The 15663-nt window shown below is 41.3% G+C and overlaps 1 protein-coding gene across 2 annotated transcripts; it reads right to left on the bottom strand.

Moving 5' to 3' along the window:
• Nucleotides 1-1610: 1610 nt before the first annotated feature.
• NAE1 (NEDD8 activating enzyme E1 subunit 1) lies at nucleotides 1611-15320 on the bottom strand. Of its 2 annotated transcripts, XM_040075089.2 has the most exons (20): nucleotides 15236-15320; nucleotides 13234-13337; nucleotides 13082-13142; nucleotides 12176-12206; nucleotides 11468-11539; nucleotides 11080-11159; nucleotides 10406-10515; nucleotides 9962-10071; nucleotides 9342-9404; nucleotides 9047-9110; nucleotides 7883-7974; nucleotides 6566-6625; nucleotides 6349-6482; nucleotides 6129-6204; nucleotides 5843-5882; nucleotides 4827-4913; nucleotides 3612-3704; nucleotides 3083-3197; nucleotides 2958-3007; nucleotides 1611-1935 (listed from the first exon to the last, which is right to left on the bottom strand). In XM_040075089.2, the coding sequence occupies exons 1-20, from the start codon at nucleotides 15289-15291 to the stop codon at nucleotides 1826-1828; spliced, it is 1608 nt and encodes a 535-aa protein (XP_039931023.1). In that variant the 5' UTR covers nucleotides 15292-15320; the 3' UTR covers nucleotides 1611-1825. The 2 variants fall into 2 exon arrangements, with proteins under 2 accessions (XP_039931023.1, XP_058278019.1); XM_058422036.1 differs by lacking the exons at nucleotides 13082-13142; nucleotides 15236-15320.
• Between the last annotated feature and the right edge of the window lie 343 nt (nucleotides 15321-15663).

Raw genomic sequence — 15663 nt, 5'->3', positions numbered from 1 at the left:
TCAAGCTTAAAAATGAACAAATAATTTTATTAACACTCAGTAAAAGAATGAAAAAAGGAAGTTGGGGAAAAAACTAAAACAAATCAGAATGAAACACTAAAAACACTCTCTTTACTCGCTCTTTAAGTTTCTTACAAAACAACATAAAGAGACAAAATCTGTAATTTTCAGTCCGTTTCACCATTTGAAAATAATCCTTTATTAATTCTTTAGGAGAAGAGTCTCTCTTAGAGTCATGGATCCCACTGACAACCCAAAACAGTTCTCTTGTGGGTTGTTTAACTGTCACAAAAATAGCTGCCTGGAGAAACCTGGCTTTGTGACCCCTCCCATTAGCAGGTACCAAAGCTGCTTATGGGTCATGGGTCTTAGACTCTTGCGTGCTGGGGTGTCACTGTTTAAAGATTAATAACTCGAAAAGCAAAGGGTTCTTCATCTGAAGAAACAGATATATCCTCACTTTTTTACTGGTGCAGAGGATTTCTCATCCCTATCTCTGTTCAAGTATTTTATGGGATTAATATCACTTAGTCCATCACAAACACTTTGCTCAAACCCACACACAAGTCTAAACAATCATCTCCCCAAATGCATCTTTCCATGATTTAAAGGGATAATCTACATATAAAGTTCATTTCTATGGCTCAGTAAGGATGGAATGACAAACTCCTTAACCCCCTGTCCCAATAGTCTTTTCACTCTCGCTTCAGTGACTTCATGCTGTGTTTTCTTTATGTTCACTCTGTCCCTTTCTTTTCTCTCTCAGGGAAGGGTTAGGCTTTGGAAGTTTCATGTTGCCAGGAGAAGGTTCAATCTGCCCAGAGTCTTTTTCTCTCTCGCTGCAGCTCATGGTGTTAGATGTTCAAGGCTGCACTGGTGAGGGGTGTGGGGAAGAACTCACGCCAAAAGATCAGAGATCCCAGGCAGTCCGGAATCAACAAACCAGGCAGGATCACAAATGCCTTTTTGGCTCACCCCTCGGTGTAAATTGGGGCGGCCTCGGCCTGAACGGGGCCCATAGCTCTTATCAGGGCCTGGCAGAGATCCCTCCCTGTTGCGGGGAAGTTTGGAGAATGCTGTTGGTGTAAAGCAGCGCCCTCTCCTCTCCGCCCAGTCCGGGAGCCGATGGAATCCAGCCAGGCCTCGGGCCAGCTCCCCTTCCCCAAAGGGGAGGGAGCAGCAGGCCCAGCTCGATGTTACCTGTCTCTCTCTCTGGCCACAGGGAAAAAGAGGTGACCTGCAGGAAATCAGGGTTTTATACGGGTTCTGCCCAAAGTCGCATTTGACATTCTCAGTGGTCAGAACAGAAGCCAATATCCCAAGTAGCCTTCTGATAGGTCCCTGTCCTTTCTAAAGCGATTCTCCTGACCAGGAAATACATTCCACATTTCTCTACAACTAGAAACGAAACTGTGCCAACCCATAACACTAAGGTTAATTTACATTAAGATAATTGTATTATTTTATCTTGGCCAGGGGCTTTCTTGTGCTGGCAAATGAATCACAGCAGCAATGAAGCAATTCTCTGGTCATAGGCACTAAGGAGAACTGTACAGTTTGCTTCAGCAGATGCAGTTCAGAGTCAGAAAATTCTACATTTAAAAAAATGGTCAGCATATAGTATGATTTTATTTGCCCTCAGGAAACAACAACAACAACAACAACAAGATACTTACAAATAAAGAAACTTTCATTAGCTGGTAATACAGAACAGAACAGTCCAGTCAGTGGCAGAACACCATAGTATTTACAGAACTGTAAATACGGTGAAAACTGTATTTACAGCAGCAGCAGTGCCTGGAGGCATTGAACACAAGAGCTTATCCTACAGCTGGAAAGTTGCCGAAGTCTGTGACATTCCACTGTAAATAAAGGTGTTATTAAAAATTACAAACTGCCCTGTAATGACTTTGATAACTTCCTGTGCAGCAGCTCCTGCAAAAAAGAGAAAACAGAAGGCATTTAGCAGGTCATATTTAAACAGCAGTAAAATAATGTTATTTATCTAGAAGTCCCTACACTGCAATTATTTCAGAAGTGCCTGATAAATCTCCTAGGAAGCAAAAATGCCTTTCAGTACTTCCCACTACAAAAAAAGATCAGAAAGCTGCTACTTCAAAAGTCAGCTTTGCATACACTTTTTCTCCATGTACATAGGAGTAAAAGGAGTAAAGGAGTAAAAATGGGTGAGCGGACAGACCCATGCAAGTTGTGACCTCTCTCAATTGAGAAGCTGAATTTAAAAAAAAAAAAAATCATGTAAAAATTAACTGCAAAATAAAATGAAGGGTTCACTTGGGTGTGATCCCTCTAAGTTTTCCTGTAGTAGGAAACATTCTGTAATTTCTTCAGAAATTACCTTTATGATTATTTTTTTTCCTCAAGAATGATATATACCAGATTTTGCTTAATCAGAAAAAAATTCTTACATATGCAGAATATATAATACATAATTATGTTCAACACTGCATGAAGCCAAATAAAGAAGGTAAGTTCACTATCAATTTTGAGCAGCCATTAAAACATATCTGCAGGTTGAATGAAGGTAAGAAACCAAGGCTACTTATATTTCATAGATCTTTAACGTAAGTGTACTGTGTTAAAAGATGTGTACTGCACTAATTTTAAAATTACTATAACTATCACTTTCCTTTTAAAAAATTAAGCCTCTTCCCAGCATTTCATTTCTAAACACATTTTTAAGCCTGAAGAGTTGATGTATTGAGATGGTTTTTGATGTTCACTTATTTTACTGATTATAACCTTTGCTGCACCCACTTACTCTATGTGTGCTGTCGGAGGCCACATCTGGAGAACGAAGAGGAGGATTGTGCCCTAATGCTATCTGTGACTGCAGCCTGTGATTGCAGCCTTTGCTCTGGGAGTCCAGAGTAACAAAGGCAGCAGAGTTCTGGCTCAGCAGGCTGCTGCTGTGGCCCTGGGAGTGTCACCCTTACCTCCCATGAAGGCGGCAACAGCGTGAGGCTCGGCAGCTCCGTAGCGACAACTGCACAGGAAAGGAACAGTCACAAACTGCCCGGCAGTTTTACCAGCACAGCCACACCTCAAAAACACCACTTACAACTCCTGCACATAGTCATCCTTCACCACCACAGACAGCCCATGTTCTTGGAGGAAACCAGTCAGGCATGATTTTAGCTTTCCAATATCATCTTCCACCTGGTAGTTGTAGACACCTGGAACATAAATCAACTGTTTCATCACACAGCTGTAACACCACAGTCAAAGCTAATGGGTTCCAATAGCAGCCTAAATATTTTGCTTTCCTAAAAAGTTTCTAAGCCAATTAATGTGTTTTTAGTACTAGGGTAATAACAACTGAATATTCTGTTGTGCTTCTTATGACAGACAAACTACTGCATAGCTGAACTGATTCATAATCCACACAACCTATTAATGATACTAATCCAAATAAATTCCTTAAGTTCCCAAACAGAAAAAACTCTCAATTTAATTTTCACATTCCTAAAGCTGTATTGTTATGGAAACAAAACCACAGGTAATGTATTTGCAGTTTATAACTTGAACTACAGTAACTATTGGATCTTTGTATTTCTTTTCATGGTGTGAAGTAACTGGTATTAACATACCTGGGTATCTGCCATGCTGCTTGTAAAACCTATCGACAGCCCTCAGCATCAAGTACAGCACTATTTCACTGTCTGGGTTATCCATATGGGAAACTGAAAACAGCAAGAGAACTGGTTAGCTGGTGCAGGGGGAATGGAAAAAGCAATGTTTTGAATTCCCTGAAAACAAAGGGTAAAATCTGCAATAGAAAGAAATTTTAATGAATACAACCCGTGACAGAATCTTAATCAAACAACTGCCAGATACACAATTTTGCCTAAAAGATTATGACAAAACCATATTATACATATTTAATATAAATTATTCAGTGAAGAAACCCACATTCCAATCCTGGCAGCTGCTTTCATTTAAATGGGTATTTCTTAGTCATAACTCTAGGATTTGAAACACATGCTTTATGTATTATCTGCAGTGACTCAGTTTTAGAACAGCTCTTAAATCCCTTACCACAGCTCAGTAGGCTTTGTAAATGCTAACTGCTACTTATATCCCACTGCACATTACCAACTAATTCAAGGAGCTATCACTCAAATGATTAATATTACAAGATGTATGTATACACAAAATATATACATATTTTGTCCAAAACATTCAGAGGACTTGTTTAAGCTTAATTTCAACAAACTTCAATAAAAAAGTATTCCCAGCTTTTTTTTTAAATCTATGCGGACTCAACAACAACAGCAACAACAACAACAACAAAAAACACCACACCAAACACCAACACCACAACAACAAAAAAAAACCACAAAAGCAATATTAAGCAATATTAAGTAACTAGTCAGTTTACATCTTAAAAAGATAAGCTGAAAGGGGTCAAGGTAATTATTTTCATTTGGTCAGTTTAAAGCACCTTTCCAGGTGTGTCAGAAATAACTGAAGTAGAGAAAAGAGAAGTTTGAATAAAATGGTGTTTTGTTTATAGAGTACAAGTAAAATCCACAAGAAAACAAAAGCTGAAACATGCATCAATCTTGTAAGGTCATTTTTGAAAGTTCAAAACCAAATAGAATTCAACAGTCTAGACCTAAAAACTCCATACTTGTAGTTGAGAGACATAATCCTTACAGCAAGAATTTATTTAAATTCACTGAAGACATTGTGATATTCCAAATTATGAAAGTGAATAATGAAACAGAACACATAACTTCCGTTTCCTTTCCCTCACCGAACCATTCCAAGCAGTGAGGTTTGTGGCAAGCAGCAGTACTTACTGATTGCATCCCTGCTGCAGAAGCTGGGGTTGTGCTCCTCGGCCAGGGACCGGCAGCGCACCACGCGCAGGAAGGCGGCGTTGCTGCCTGGCACGGGGACAAGGAGAGCGCCCATCAGTGCCACCACTCCCTGCAGCTCTGTCCCACAGCCATGCCACATGGGAAAGGCTACAACTGAACAGCATTTCATCCACCACCTTCCTCTTTCTTCTCAGCTTGCAGTAATACAAACCTCGGTAACTACCTTTAGGTCTATGGTCAGCAAAGTTTTAGGGAAGTGCTTTGTGTGGAATCCCCATGTATCTGCCAGGGTGATGTAACAGCTACACCACAGCCAATTCATCAGCAACAGCCACCACGTTTCCCTCTTCCAGGCTGCAAATCAACATGGTTCTTTCCATCTTCCGCTACATCTAATAGTGCCTCACAGGTTCTCCAACAATATTTTACAGCACAGCCATGAGCTGGGAAAGGTCCTGAACCAACCCAGAGTGCAGCTACAACCCAGCACTGAAAAAGAAGCAGCTGGGGGGTTCCCAAATGCTTCACCAGTACAGGGCAGCACGCTCTCGGCTCCGTGCTTACAGGGGAACTTTCCAGCTGAGGAGCCTCAGCCACGCTGCTGCTGCACATGTGTACACATCCAGGACAGACACAGCCTCAAGTGCCCTCAAGTGGGTTACAGCTTTTCAGACTACCTCAAGTCTGCAGAGACCACACTGAAACCAGTACCTCAGCACGGGCAAGAGTGCTCAGGTACTCATCACAGAAAGCAGAGGGCAGCTGCTCCCTGCTGTTTGGAGTGAGGAAATACATCATTTTAAAGCTAACTTTACAGACTCACTTCTGAGAGATGCTGAACATCTGCTACTTCTCCTGAAAATGAGGGATGCAAACCACTTAGTACTTGAAAAATCCAAATATTGACTTACTGCTTAATAACTACATGAACATTCAGAAGGTTTTGATTATTTGATCATTTGCGTAAACCCAGAACAAAATCCAAGCATACTCACAGAACAGTTTCAATTCTCTCTCTGAAATAAACTCAGGTGTCTAAAAGAGAAAATATACTCATTCCAGTACACACAATGGCCAGAGAATTCCTGCTTTCACATATATATTAATATATTCCTTGTGAAACTAGCTACCAGTGTAAAAAAAAGTGTCTTAAATTGTAAATAGTATATCCCTGTATGCATTTTACTTTTATGTGATCAAAGCAAATTGATAAATAAAGCAGATACTTCCCAGATACTTGATTCCATTAGAATAGAAGAATGGCCATAGGTTTGCACTCACCTTGCCCAGAGACTGTAACAATTTAGCAGCATGGTTCCCCACAGCAGCAATATCCTTCTTTGCTTTTTCACGGTATCTGGTAATAATGAAGTGAATAACTACAGCAGAAAGCCATCAACTCCCCATTGAAGGCTATCTTTTTTTGTTTGTTTTACATTATAAAGACAAAATACAAGCCACATGAATGGAAGTGAGCTCCCTCAAGGAGTTGTCTACTTACACATTTTGCAATTTGATGAATTTACTAGAGTCTGCCATCATATCAGGAATGGTGCCCCGGACAGGCAAGCTTCCCTGCCCTTCGTTTGCCACAAACTCCTTTAAAGCTCGAACCAAAATCCAGAAGGAAGATGACTACAAATGCACAAGAGACAGTCATGTACACAGATGTTATTTACAATGCTTTTTCTACATTTATTACCCTTAACTACTCATACCTGCTCCATGAGTTTTAGGCAGCAATCATCATTAAAAAGCTCTTCAATGCCTCTTGGAACCTATGAAAATAAATAAACTGCAGTTGTAATTCCTTGACTTTTGATTTCTTGAATTATCCCAACAAACACTACATACTACTCCAAGTGACCCCAGAGCTTCAGGACAAATCTCCTCTGAATCTTATACAGTCAGTGCTGTTGAGACACACTTACAACAGCAGCCCAGTCCAAGAGCAAGGCAATGCTTCTGAGCAAGATCAGGGTCACAAACAAAATCTCACCTGACTTCCATCTCTGACAGAGAAGATTTAGAAAACTGCAGCAGGGACCGCCCCAACTGCCCGCCCTGCCTGCTGGGGCAGAGCAGCCGAAAGGCTGGAGAAGGGGAGGGGGCTACAAAAGTCAGTGTTTTACTCAGAATCCTTAACTGCTGCAGGTCAGTCTGGCACATAAACTCAAATAAATATTAATATCCTGGGCCATGGCTTGTACTGGCATGGATGACAGCACTAAGTTTTACCTGCTGCATCCCTGGGAGACTTAACATGACCATCCAAGCAAGGATGCACAGTTCAAAACAAGAAAACATAATCTAGGAAGAATTACAGAATGTGCTTTTGCCCCATGTAGCCTTTGCAGTTTACCCCAGATGAGAAACTAAAGAAATCAGAGCTCAATTTTAAATGAGTTACTAGGTCAGGATTATTTAAGAAACAATGAAAGCATCACTTCTAACGCTTTTAAGCTTGACCAGTTTATGAAGGGAATTTTGTAGTAAGTTTCTTCAAGAGGAAAGAAGGGATTTTTTTTTATCACGAGTTCCATGCAGCCCTTCGTTTCTACAGAGAGTAACTACTACAGCCCCTGGCTTCAATACAGCACCATTTCAGTAAGAGCTCTCAGTCTCTGTCCCAGCAGTGCATTTAAATCAACATCAGCCACACCTCTCAATGCTAAATCCTTGCAATTGTCGCCAGCACTTTACAGAGTATTCTACAGACTGAAATGCAGAAGTCAGAGGAGAACTCACTGATGTACTCTGGTTGCTGACTCATTCTAGACTTGAATTCAAGTCTGCAGAAGGGAAATGCAGATTTCTTGCAAGAGCAAGGGAGTAAGAGAACTTCCATAAGCTGCACTGCCAGCTTGTCTAGGTCTATTTAACTACACAACTTCAGTTCTAACATTGTACTAATCCCGTTTAAGCTAAATACAAATGCTACAGATGGAATTTCTGTCCTAAAACTGAGTAATATATGCTGAGCAAATGAAGCAGTTGGAATTACTTCAATTTTATCACAGAAATGTTTCTTTTACCTCTGTATGATTTAATGCTGTGTTCACATTTTTTATAGCTTCTTCAAAGTTTTCCTCATCTTCTGGGGTCCCATTTTCATTCTTTAAGATACCTTATTGAAAAAAAAAATTAAAAAGCACAAGTGTTTGAATTACATCTCATAATTTATGTCGTACCAACAGAAGAGACTGGCTTTGGATGTATTCGTGGCTTAACAGCAACCAGCAAAAAAAAAGAAAAACAAGAACAGGAAAAAACATCAGATGTAATTATAAAGCTAACTTCATCAAAATTCTGCATATGATTCATTTTCCTCTGATGTTAAGTACATGTTGCTTAGCACAAAAGCACCAGTTTATTTGTGTAAGAAGGAGATAATGAAGTTTCAAAAGCACTAAATTAACAATTCTACTCTCCTTCCCATGCCAGTCATGTTTTGCTGAGGTTTTTTTGATCAAATCTGGCAAACACTTAAGCATCCACAGAGCAAGTCAGCCCAAGAAAGAGCCTCCACTAGAAATCTGACATAACCAAAGGCAATTACTACAGATCAGATCTGCTTCCTATCACAGCCTGGGGATAAGGACCACTCCAAATTTGCACACAGGCCACCTTAAAGTGAGGAAATACCAAAAATTCAGTCAATGCTGTTTTTCTACAATCATTTAAGACAATGCATACAGACCTTTAAAATGCCACATGAATTTCAGCACCCTGAAAGGTATTGGACTGAAACCCCTGCACAAATGAAGTCACTCACACACCAGTTACAGTGCAGTCAGTGCTACAGAACCCGGCCATGCAGAGGCAAACGATTACCAAGTGTCTGACGGATCAGTGGACACACCAAACACTTGCAGAATAACAATTCCAGTGTCAAAAGCCACTTGCTTTCCTCCTAACCACAATTTTAACAGGATTTTCTCTTAAGGCCTTTGCTCCCACACAAATCAAAACACACTCTGGATCTTAGACAAGATAAAACACTGACAACAAACATTTATATGCAAGTTTGGCATCTTAAGATCCACCTGTATAAAACAATCATTTAGCAGAAGAATCACATAGTATATACCAGCAGATCTTTCATAAATTAAACATGAGAGAACTTGGGATTACTTTTCAGATACCACCTCGTATCTATTTCTGCCAGTAGGAATAAGGGACCCCGGGACATGGATTACCTTGCCGAATCAGTTCTTTGAAGGCTTCTTTCTCTTTGTAACTCTTAGGCAACTGTTCACTTTTCTAAATTTAAAAAACACAAAGAGATTTTTGTCTTTAAAATACCTACTACTAAGTTCACTGTGTTCAGAATGCTGAACTTCAGGAGTCTGTCAGTGCTCACACAATCACTTGTATTTCAATTAGTAATTTTTTTTATGATTCCACCTTGTTTTTTATGTTACACAGTGCCAAAATAATTGACTGCTTCAGAAAAGACAGACCAATAATAGTAATAACAGTTTTGCAACATACCTCATTGAACCATTTTATGAGATACTTGGCTACAATCACAATCCATGGAGTGTGGCTGTGGTCCTGTAATTGAACAGTGAAGAAATCTTTGTCAGGTTGAGGAGAAAAAAAATAGGAAAAAAATTAAAAACCTATTTTCAGTGTAAACCCCAAATATCCCTTCCATTACTCTAAAGACACAGGACATGTTCCAGACTTTGATTCAGCCATAATGTTCTTTAACTACTATGAAAAGAAATTATCAATTATTACTTTATTTCAAAAAGGGTGAGCCGAGTTCTCCAAGGTTTTTCTGGAGTGGAACTTATGCTATGCACAAACACCCACAGCGTAAAGCTCTGTAGCAGTAGGTAACCATAAAAACTAAAAATCAAAGGAGGGCGTGATGGGGTATTCAATCTAGCAAAAGATCAAGTTGTCCAAGAATACTCCTTGCTTTCCAAGACCCCCACCTGCTTAAGATTTAAATAGACTGGGGCAGAGGCAAAAATAGTTCCTCGTGACTGCTTCTAGAGTTGGTTCTGTTCAGATGAGAGTCATCTGCCAAGAGCCATCTTCACAGAATCCCTGTGCTGTGTCTGCCTCTGTGCTGGGGAACACAGTGCAAACCGCACACCAACCTTTTTGTCCATATGCTCCAAGTCATAATCCTGAACGTGTTCTGTCAGTTCTGGAAATGGTTTGTCCAGTCTCAGATCTTCTAACATATTGTCAGGGTGAGATTCAACAACTGTGAAAAAATTACATGATGCATTTCCCAGCTTTAAGTCTGGCCTTCAAAACAGAGCTACACAAATAGAGCATCACCTGCTCCTTTCACTGCTTGATTCTCAAAGTAAGTGTCCTGTGTAAGTCACCCATAATGTCAGGATAATCCCCAGTTTTACTATTCGTTGCAGTCCATAATCCCCATGCATCCCTCAAAGAACACAAACTACCTAAGACTTAACAAATACTAAATATATCACAAGATGAAAAAAGACAAACAAAAACCCCCAAAGCAACAGAAGTTACTGAAGCTTTAAACCTTCCAGAGAAGTCTTTATCTCAGCAAACCCTCTAACCTGTGTGTTCTTTAATCACTACTCTCATGTAGCCAACGAGTCCGTAAGTCCTGCAGACCAGCAGGGGAATGTTGGAATTCCAGAGAACTTCAGCCAGGCGCAGCAATGTACTGTAAGGAAAAACATGCTTTTTTCAGATCTACAGACGACAACAGTTAACTATAAAGTTAACTCCTACACCAGTTACTTGTGAAAGAGTTCTCTCAGAAAACTTCTCTAATATCATCATGATCCTAAGCACAAAAGGTGATCAATTTCATACAGGAATTTCCAGTGAGTTGGAAAACTATTCATCCATTACCTTACTTATGTCTTATTCCACCCTCCCAAATGCTCCAAGTATCAAATAAAAAGCTTCAATGAGTTGTGAGAGAGAAGTAAAGAATTAGATCGATGTGTTACGGACTTTTAACTTCCAGCAGAGGCAGTTCCCATCAGAGGTACAAAAAGGTCTCTAGAAAAAGCTATCACTGGCTGTAACTTTCCTTCACAATGACACAGTTCTGTTCTGCTTAAGTTTTTCTGCAAAGAAATGCTTGTGCATAAATGCACACGTGCGCGCGCGCACGCACACACGTATATATAAATATATATAAATATATATAAATATATATTAAAAAATCTGCTTTTACAACTGACTGAAAACAGGTAATTCAGCCTTAGGAAATTCTTACCTCTCTGGTAGTTGTGTTGCAACCACTAAGTTAAACCGATTAAAAAAGGAAGGGTCATTGTCTAAAAGCTTTTCTGGACTCTAAACAGGGGGAAAAAAAGATATGTCAGGAACACTGAAAATTTCTGAGCATAGAGCAAGTCTGCTGAATATAGTGTTAAGTGAAAGTTATAAAATTAATATGAAGTTACAAAACAGTGTTTGCAATACATAAAGTGATTTTTTGTTTGAAATACATAAAAATGAATTAACTTAAGAACGTCTTCCTCAAATGCTGTTTTATCCTGAATCTATTTAAACTGCAACATCACAAAGCAAGACAGAGCTGTTATTTCACTTTTTTATCACGCTGTATAACACACACATAGTACTAATTTAGGAAGACAAACCTCTTCAATGAAGTTTCCAGAAACATCACTATTCAACTCCTGCAAGAGCTCCATGGCACTCTGGGCACGATTCTGTTTCAGAGCAATCAAAATTAAATGTAATTAACACAGTGTATCAGTACTACATAATGCCATGTGCTAACAATGCCAAACCAAGCAATGACAACAAAACAACCACAGAAAACACCCCATAACAAAGTTCATTATAAACTAAGGCTCCTTACTCCAAGCCTTGCTCATCTGAAGAAAAAATGCATCCCGTAATAGCAGGCACTTACTTTGAGAGCATTTTCTGTAATACCATTTTAAAAAGACAAATTGTGAGACAGCTATTTGCTAATTTCCAGTTTCATTACAGAATTTCCAGGGGTTATCTATGCCTCTCATACTCTCTGTTTTTCTGACATTTTTCCCCATTCACCTCTCTACTCTTAGCTTTACTCCTTCAACCACAATGGTCTTCTGCCTTATCCTTCCCTAGATTTTAACTGTAAGCTCTTCATTTTTTTTTCTGTTCAACCTTGCCATAACTGAGTTTATCTTTGCACTTATGAACAACTAAAAAATAAACATGGTGAATTCTGTTAAAGAATAAGCAGACTTTAACCTATACAAATATGCTTTTAGCATTATTCGTAATACCACGTTCAAATACTCAACATTTCCATGCTTTCAATACACCTAAACTGACATTTATTATCTCCTTACCTGACCAATATGGCTTTTTTGTAGAAAGAAACTGAAAAGGAGACAAAAGAGAACTGCATGTGACCTTTTATTCTGAAGAAAAAACAGCACTGAAGTTATATTTTGTTCTGCTGAATATGCTAACTCTTATACACAACCAATCACATTACCCCTTAAGCTTGCTTTTTCCTTCCATTTCTTTATTCTCCTCAGAAACAGCTTCTTAAGAAAGCTTTTCAATTCCCAAGCCATAAATGTGAAAAACAAAACATGCCAAACTCCTCTAGAAGACAGGATCATGCTGCAGGTTCTTTCTCATCAGGCTCACTAGCACTGATTTCCTCATATAATGGAATATCCTTCCCCCTCACATAACCCCTCCAGGTATCTATGTGCACCATAATAGACCTTCATCAAGCATTAGTAGGCAAATCATTTTTACAGGATTTGCAAACAGTTTCTTACCCTTTTCCCTGCTGCACAGAGCCTTTCAAAGCTATGAAAGCTAATAAATGTCTAGCAGTCCTAGCTGCAGTGACTAAGGAAAATTAAGCCATCTGCACCACCAGAATTAGGGAAAATATATTGAACTATGCTGAAAGACAAGCATTGTCATAGCTCAAGACTACATCAAACAAGTTAATTTTCAGTATTTTTATACTGAGTAGAGCATTGTCCTTACAATTGTCCTGATGTGTGAAGGAAACAGACCTGTAAGATCCAAACCCAGCAAGTAAAATAATTTAGTAGCTAATATCAAAATAACCCCACACACTGTCACCAACCTCCAAACCCACAGGAGACTTGGAGAAACACTGAGAGGCTTTTCAAAGAATTTTACAGGACTTCTTAGCAAATATAGAGGGGAAACTACCTATGAAACTCTGTCACTTATCAATTTGTATCTGAAATCAGTAAAAAACCTACTTATTTCCAACATCTTCTCCAGAGACTCGATTCCCATCGACAATTGTAAACGAACCAATACCTTTGGGGGACAAAAACCTCCTATGAATAACCTGGCATCATCAAGTTATCAGATACAGTACAAAGAACAGACAGAAGAAATGTCTACTGACCTGGCAGCACCAAGTTTTTGAGTATTTCCGTTCCTGTTGCTGTTGCATTTATAATGCAAACATGGGCAGATTCCAACGCTTCTTGCCCATGGTCACCCCACAGTCTGTATTGGGAGGGAAACCAAAACATAATGAATTAGTTAACTTCAGATTGCAAAGCCAATATAAACAAGTAACAAAGAGACAAATGGAGGGCTGACATGCTACTGTCCATTCACTGCTGAGTACCTAAGCAGCACTAAGCAAAATAAGCATCCTTAAAGAAACTTACTGTGAAGACTCTGAGACTTTCCAAAGAGCAACCCAATTTCCCTGGCATTTCATTTTCTCCAACTTTACACCACATGTAAGCACACACCTCTTTCTCTTGGAGTATACTTTAACCTTTTAAAAACCAGCATGGGTTAAAACAATCCTTGCCCAAATTTTGTCCTAATGCCAAATACTCTTTCTCCCCGCTTTTATTATAAATAATAGAATTATATATATATATATATGTTTTGGGTTTTTTTAGATTTCACATACAAGGCATTGAAACACACAGAAGACAGAAGTCTTGCTGAGTCTGGTACTTCAGACCCCTAGAAAACAGCACTGAGGCTGAAATCAGGCTGGGACAGTCCCACGTCAGATGTTCTGCTAATTTCACTGGGGTGGTAACACACAGAGTTTTTAGGGTTGGAAGGGACCTCTGGAGGTCACCTGGAGCAGGTGACACAGGAGTGTGTCCAGGTAGATGTGCAATGCCCCAGAGAAGGAGACTCCACAGCCTCCCCGGGCATCTGCTCCAGGGCTCTGTCCCCTCCATGAGAACAAGTTCTTACTCCTGTTGAAAAGAAACTTTTTGTGTTTTAGTTATGGCCATTGCTCCTTGTTCTGCTGCTGGGCACCACCCAAAAGAGTCTGGCACTACCCTCTTACACTCACTTGAGATATTTCTATGCATTGATGAATCCCCGCTCAGTCTTCTCTGGACTAACCAGGTCCAGCTCCCGGTCTCTCCTCACCAGAAATGCTCCAGATCCCAAATCTTCTCTGTGCCCTCCATAGGACCCTCTCCAGTACTGAGGAGCCCAGGACTCTATACTCCTGAGCTGCACAAAGCTATGGAGGGGACAACACAGTGGTATCACCACTGCTGAGCCCTTCACTCACACCTATCCATGTGGAAACTTAACAGCCACAGTGCAGACAGACACCCCTAACTCCAGTGCCATTGCCCTTCTGGTTACTCAGGTCTTTTCTGCCCTTTCACAGAATCCAAGAATGGATCAGCCTCCAAGAGCCTACGGGGGCTGCTCTGGTGCCCCCTCCGTGCTCCAGCAGGGCCGTCCCAGAGCACAGGGCACAGCAGTGTGTGCAGAGGGCTCTGCAATATCCCCAGGGAGAGAGGAGCCTGCACAGCCTCTGGGCACCATCTGCTCAGGGCTGGGCGCTGCCAGGGCAGCAGTTGTGCCTCCTGTGCAGGGGCAGTTCCTGGGCTCAGCCCCTGCCCCTGGCTCTGGTGCCACTGCTGGGCCTGGAGCAGAGCCTGGCTCCATCTTTTCAGCACACTCCCCTTTATATATTCATATATATGCAGAGAGATAGAGATTGACATACATAATATAAACATATAGAATATGCATATTGATATAGTTATGCATCATATACAACATTGTATAAATAACTTACGTGTCTTATATAAAACCATACATAAGTACCTACGTAGATATATATAGATATACGTATTTCTATCCCCCGTTACACATATATTTAAGATTATGTATGAATATATATATATATTCCCCTTAACATATACTGTTTATTTATTGCATATCTGTTGTCGGTGAGCCGGTACAGCCCTCAGGGCCCCGCAGGTCGGACACAGCTCCTGCTCCCCGCGGCTCCTCCGGGCCCGGCGCGGCGCCGAGCGGCCCCGCTCCCCGCTCCCCGCTCGCCCGCTGCCCGCTCCCCGCTCGGTCAGTGCCGGGTGGTGCCGGCCCGTGCCCGCCCGCGGTACCGGAGCTGGCGGTCGTAGCGCTGCTCCTTGAGGGCGGCCCGGCCCGGCCGCGCCATGGCCGCTGCTCCCGCCGCGCACGCGCGGGGCGGGCCCTGCGCTGAGGAGCGGCCGCGGCCGCCGCGCCGTGCCCGGGGTGTGCGCTGGGAGCGCCCGCTTCTCCGCCTCTTTCCGCCCCGGCTGGCAGCGGGAAGCTACCTGTGCTGCTGGACACTGGAAGCTGGCAGGGTCGGTAGCACCCGGAATTCTTCCCCTCACTCGCGCCCTCCTCGTGTTCGCCAGCGCAGCCCCCGCCCTTCCCTGTGCCGTTCCTGGGGACCTTCTCCACGCCGTTTGCCGCCACGTGAGGCCTCAGAGAGAGCGGTATTAAACGCGGCCTTCACATCAAAATCACTTAGGTCTAATTATAGTCATAATGGGAGTAAACCTGC

Source organism: Hirundo rustica, chromosome 11, assembly GCF_015227805.2.
Source record: "Hirundo rustica isolate bHirRus1 chromosome 11, bHirRus1.pri.v3, whole genome shotgun sequence".
In the NCBI taxonomy this organism is placed as follows: Eukaryota; Metazoa; Chordata; class Aves; order Passeriformes; family Hirundinidae; genus Hirundo; species Hirundo rustica.
Note: the sequence above shows the minus strand (reverse complement) of the source record. Positions and strands in the feature narration are given on the sequence as shown.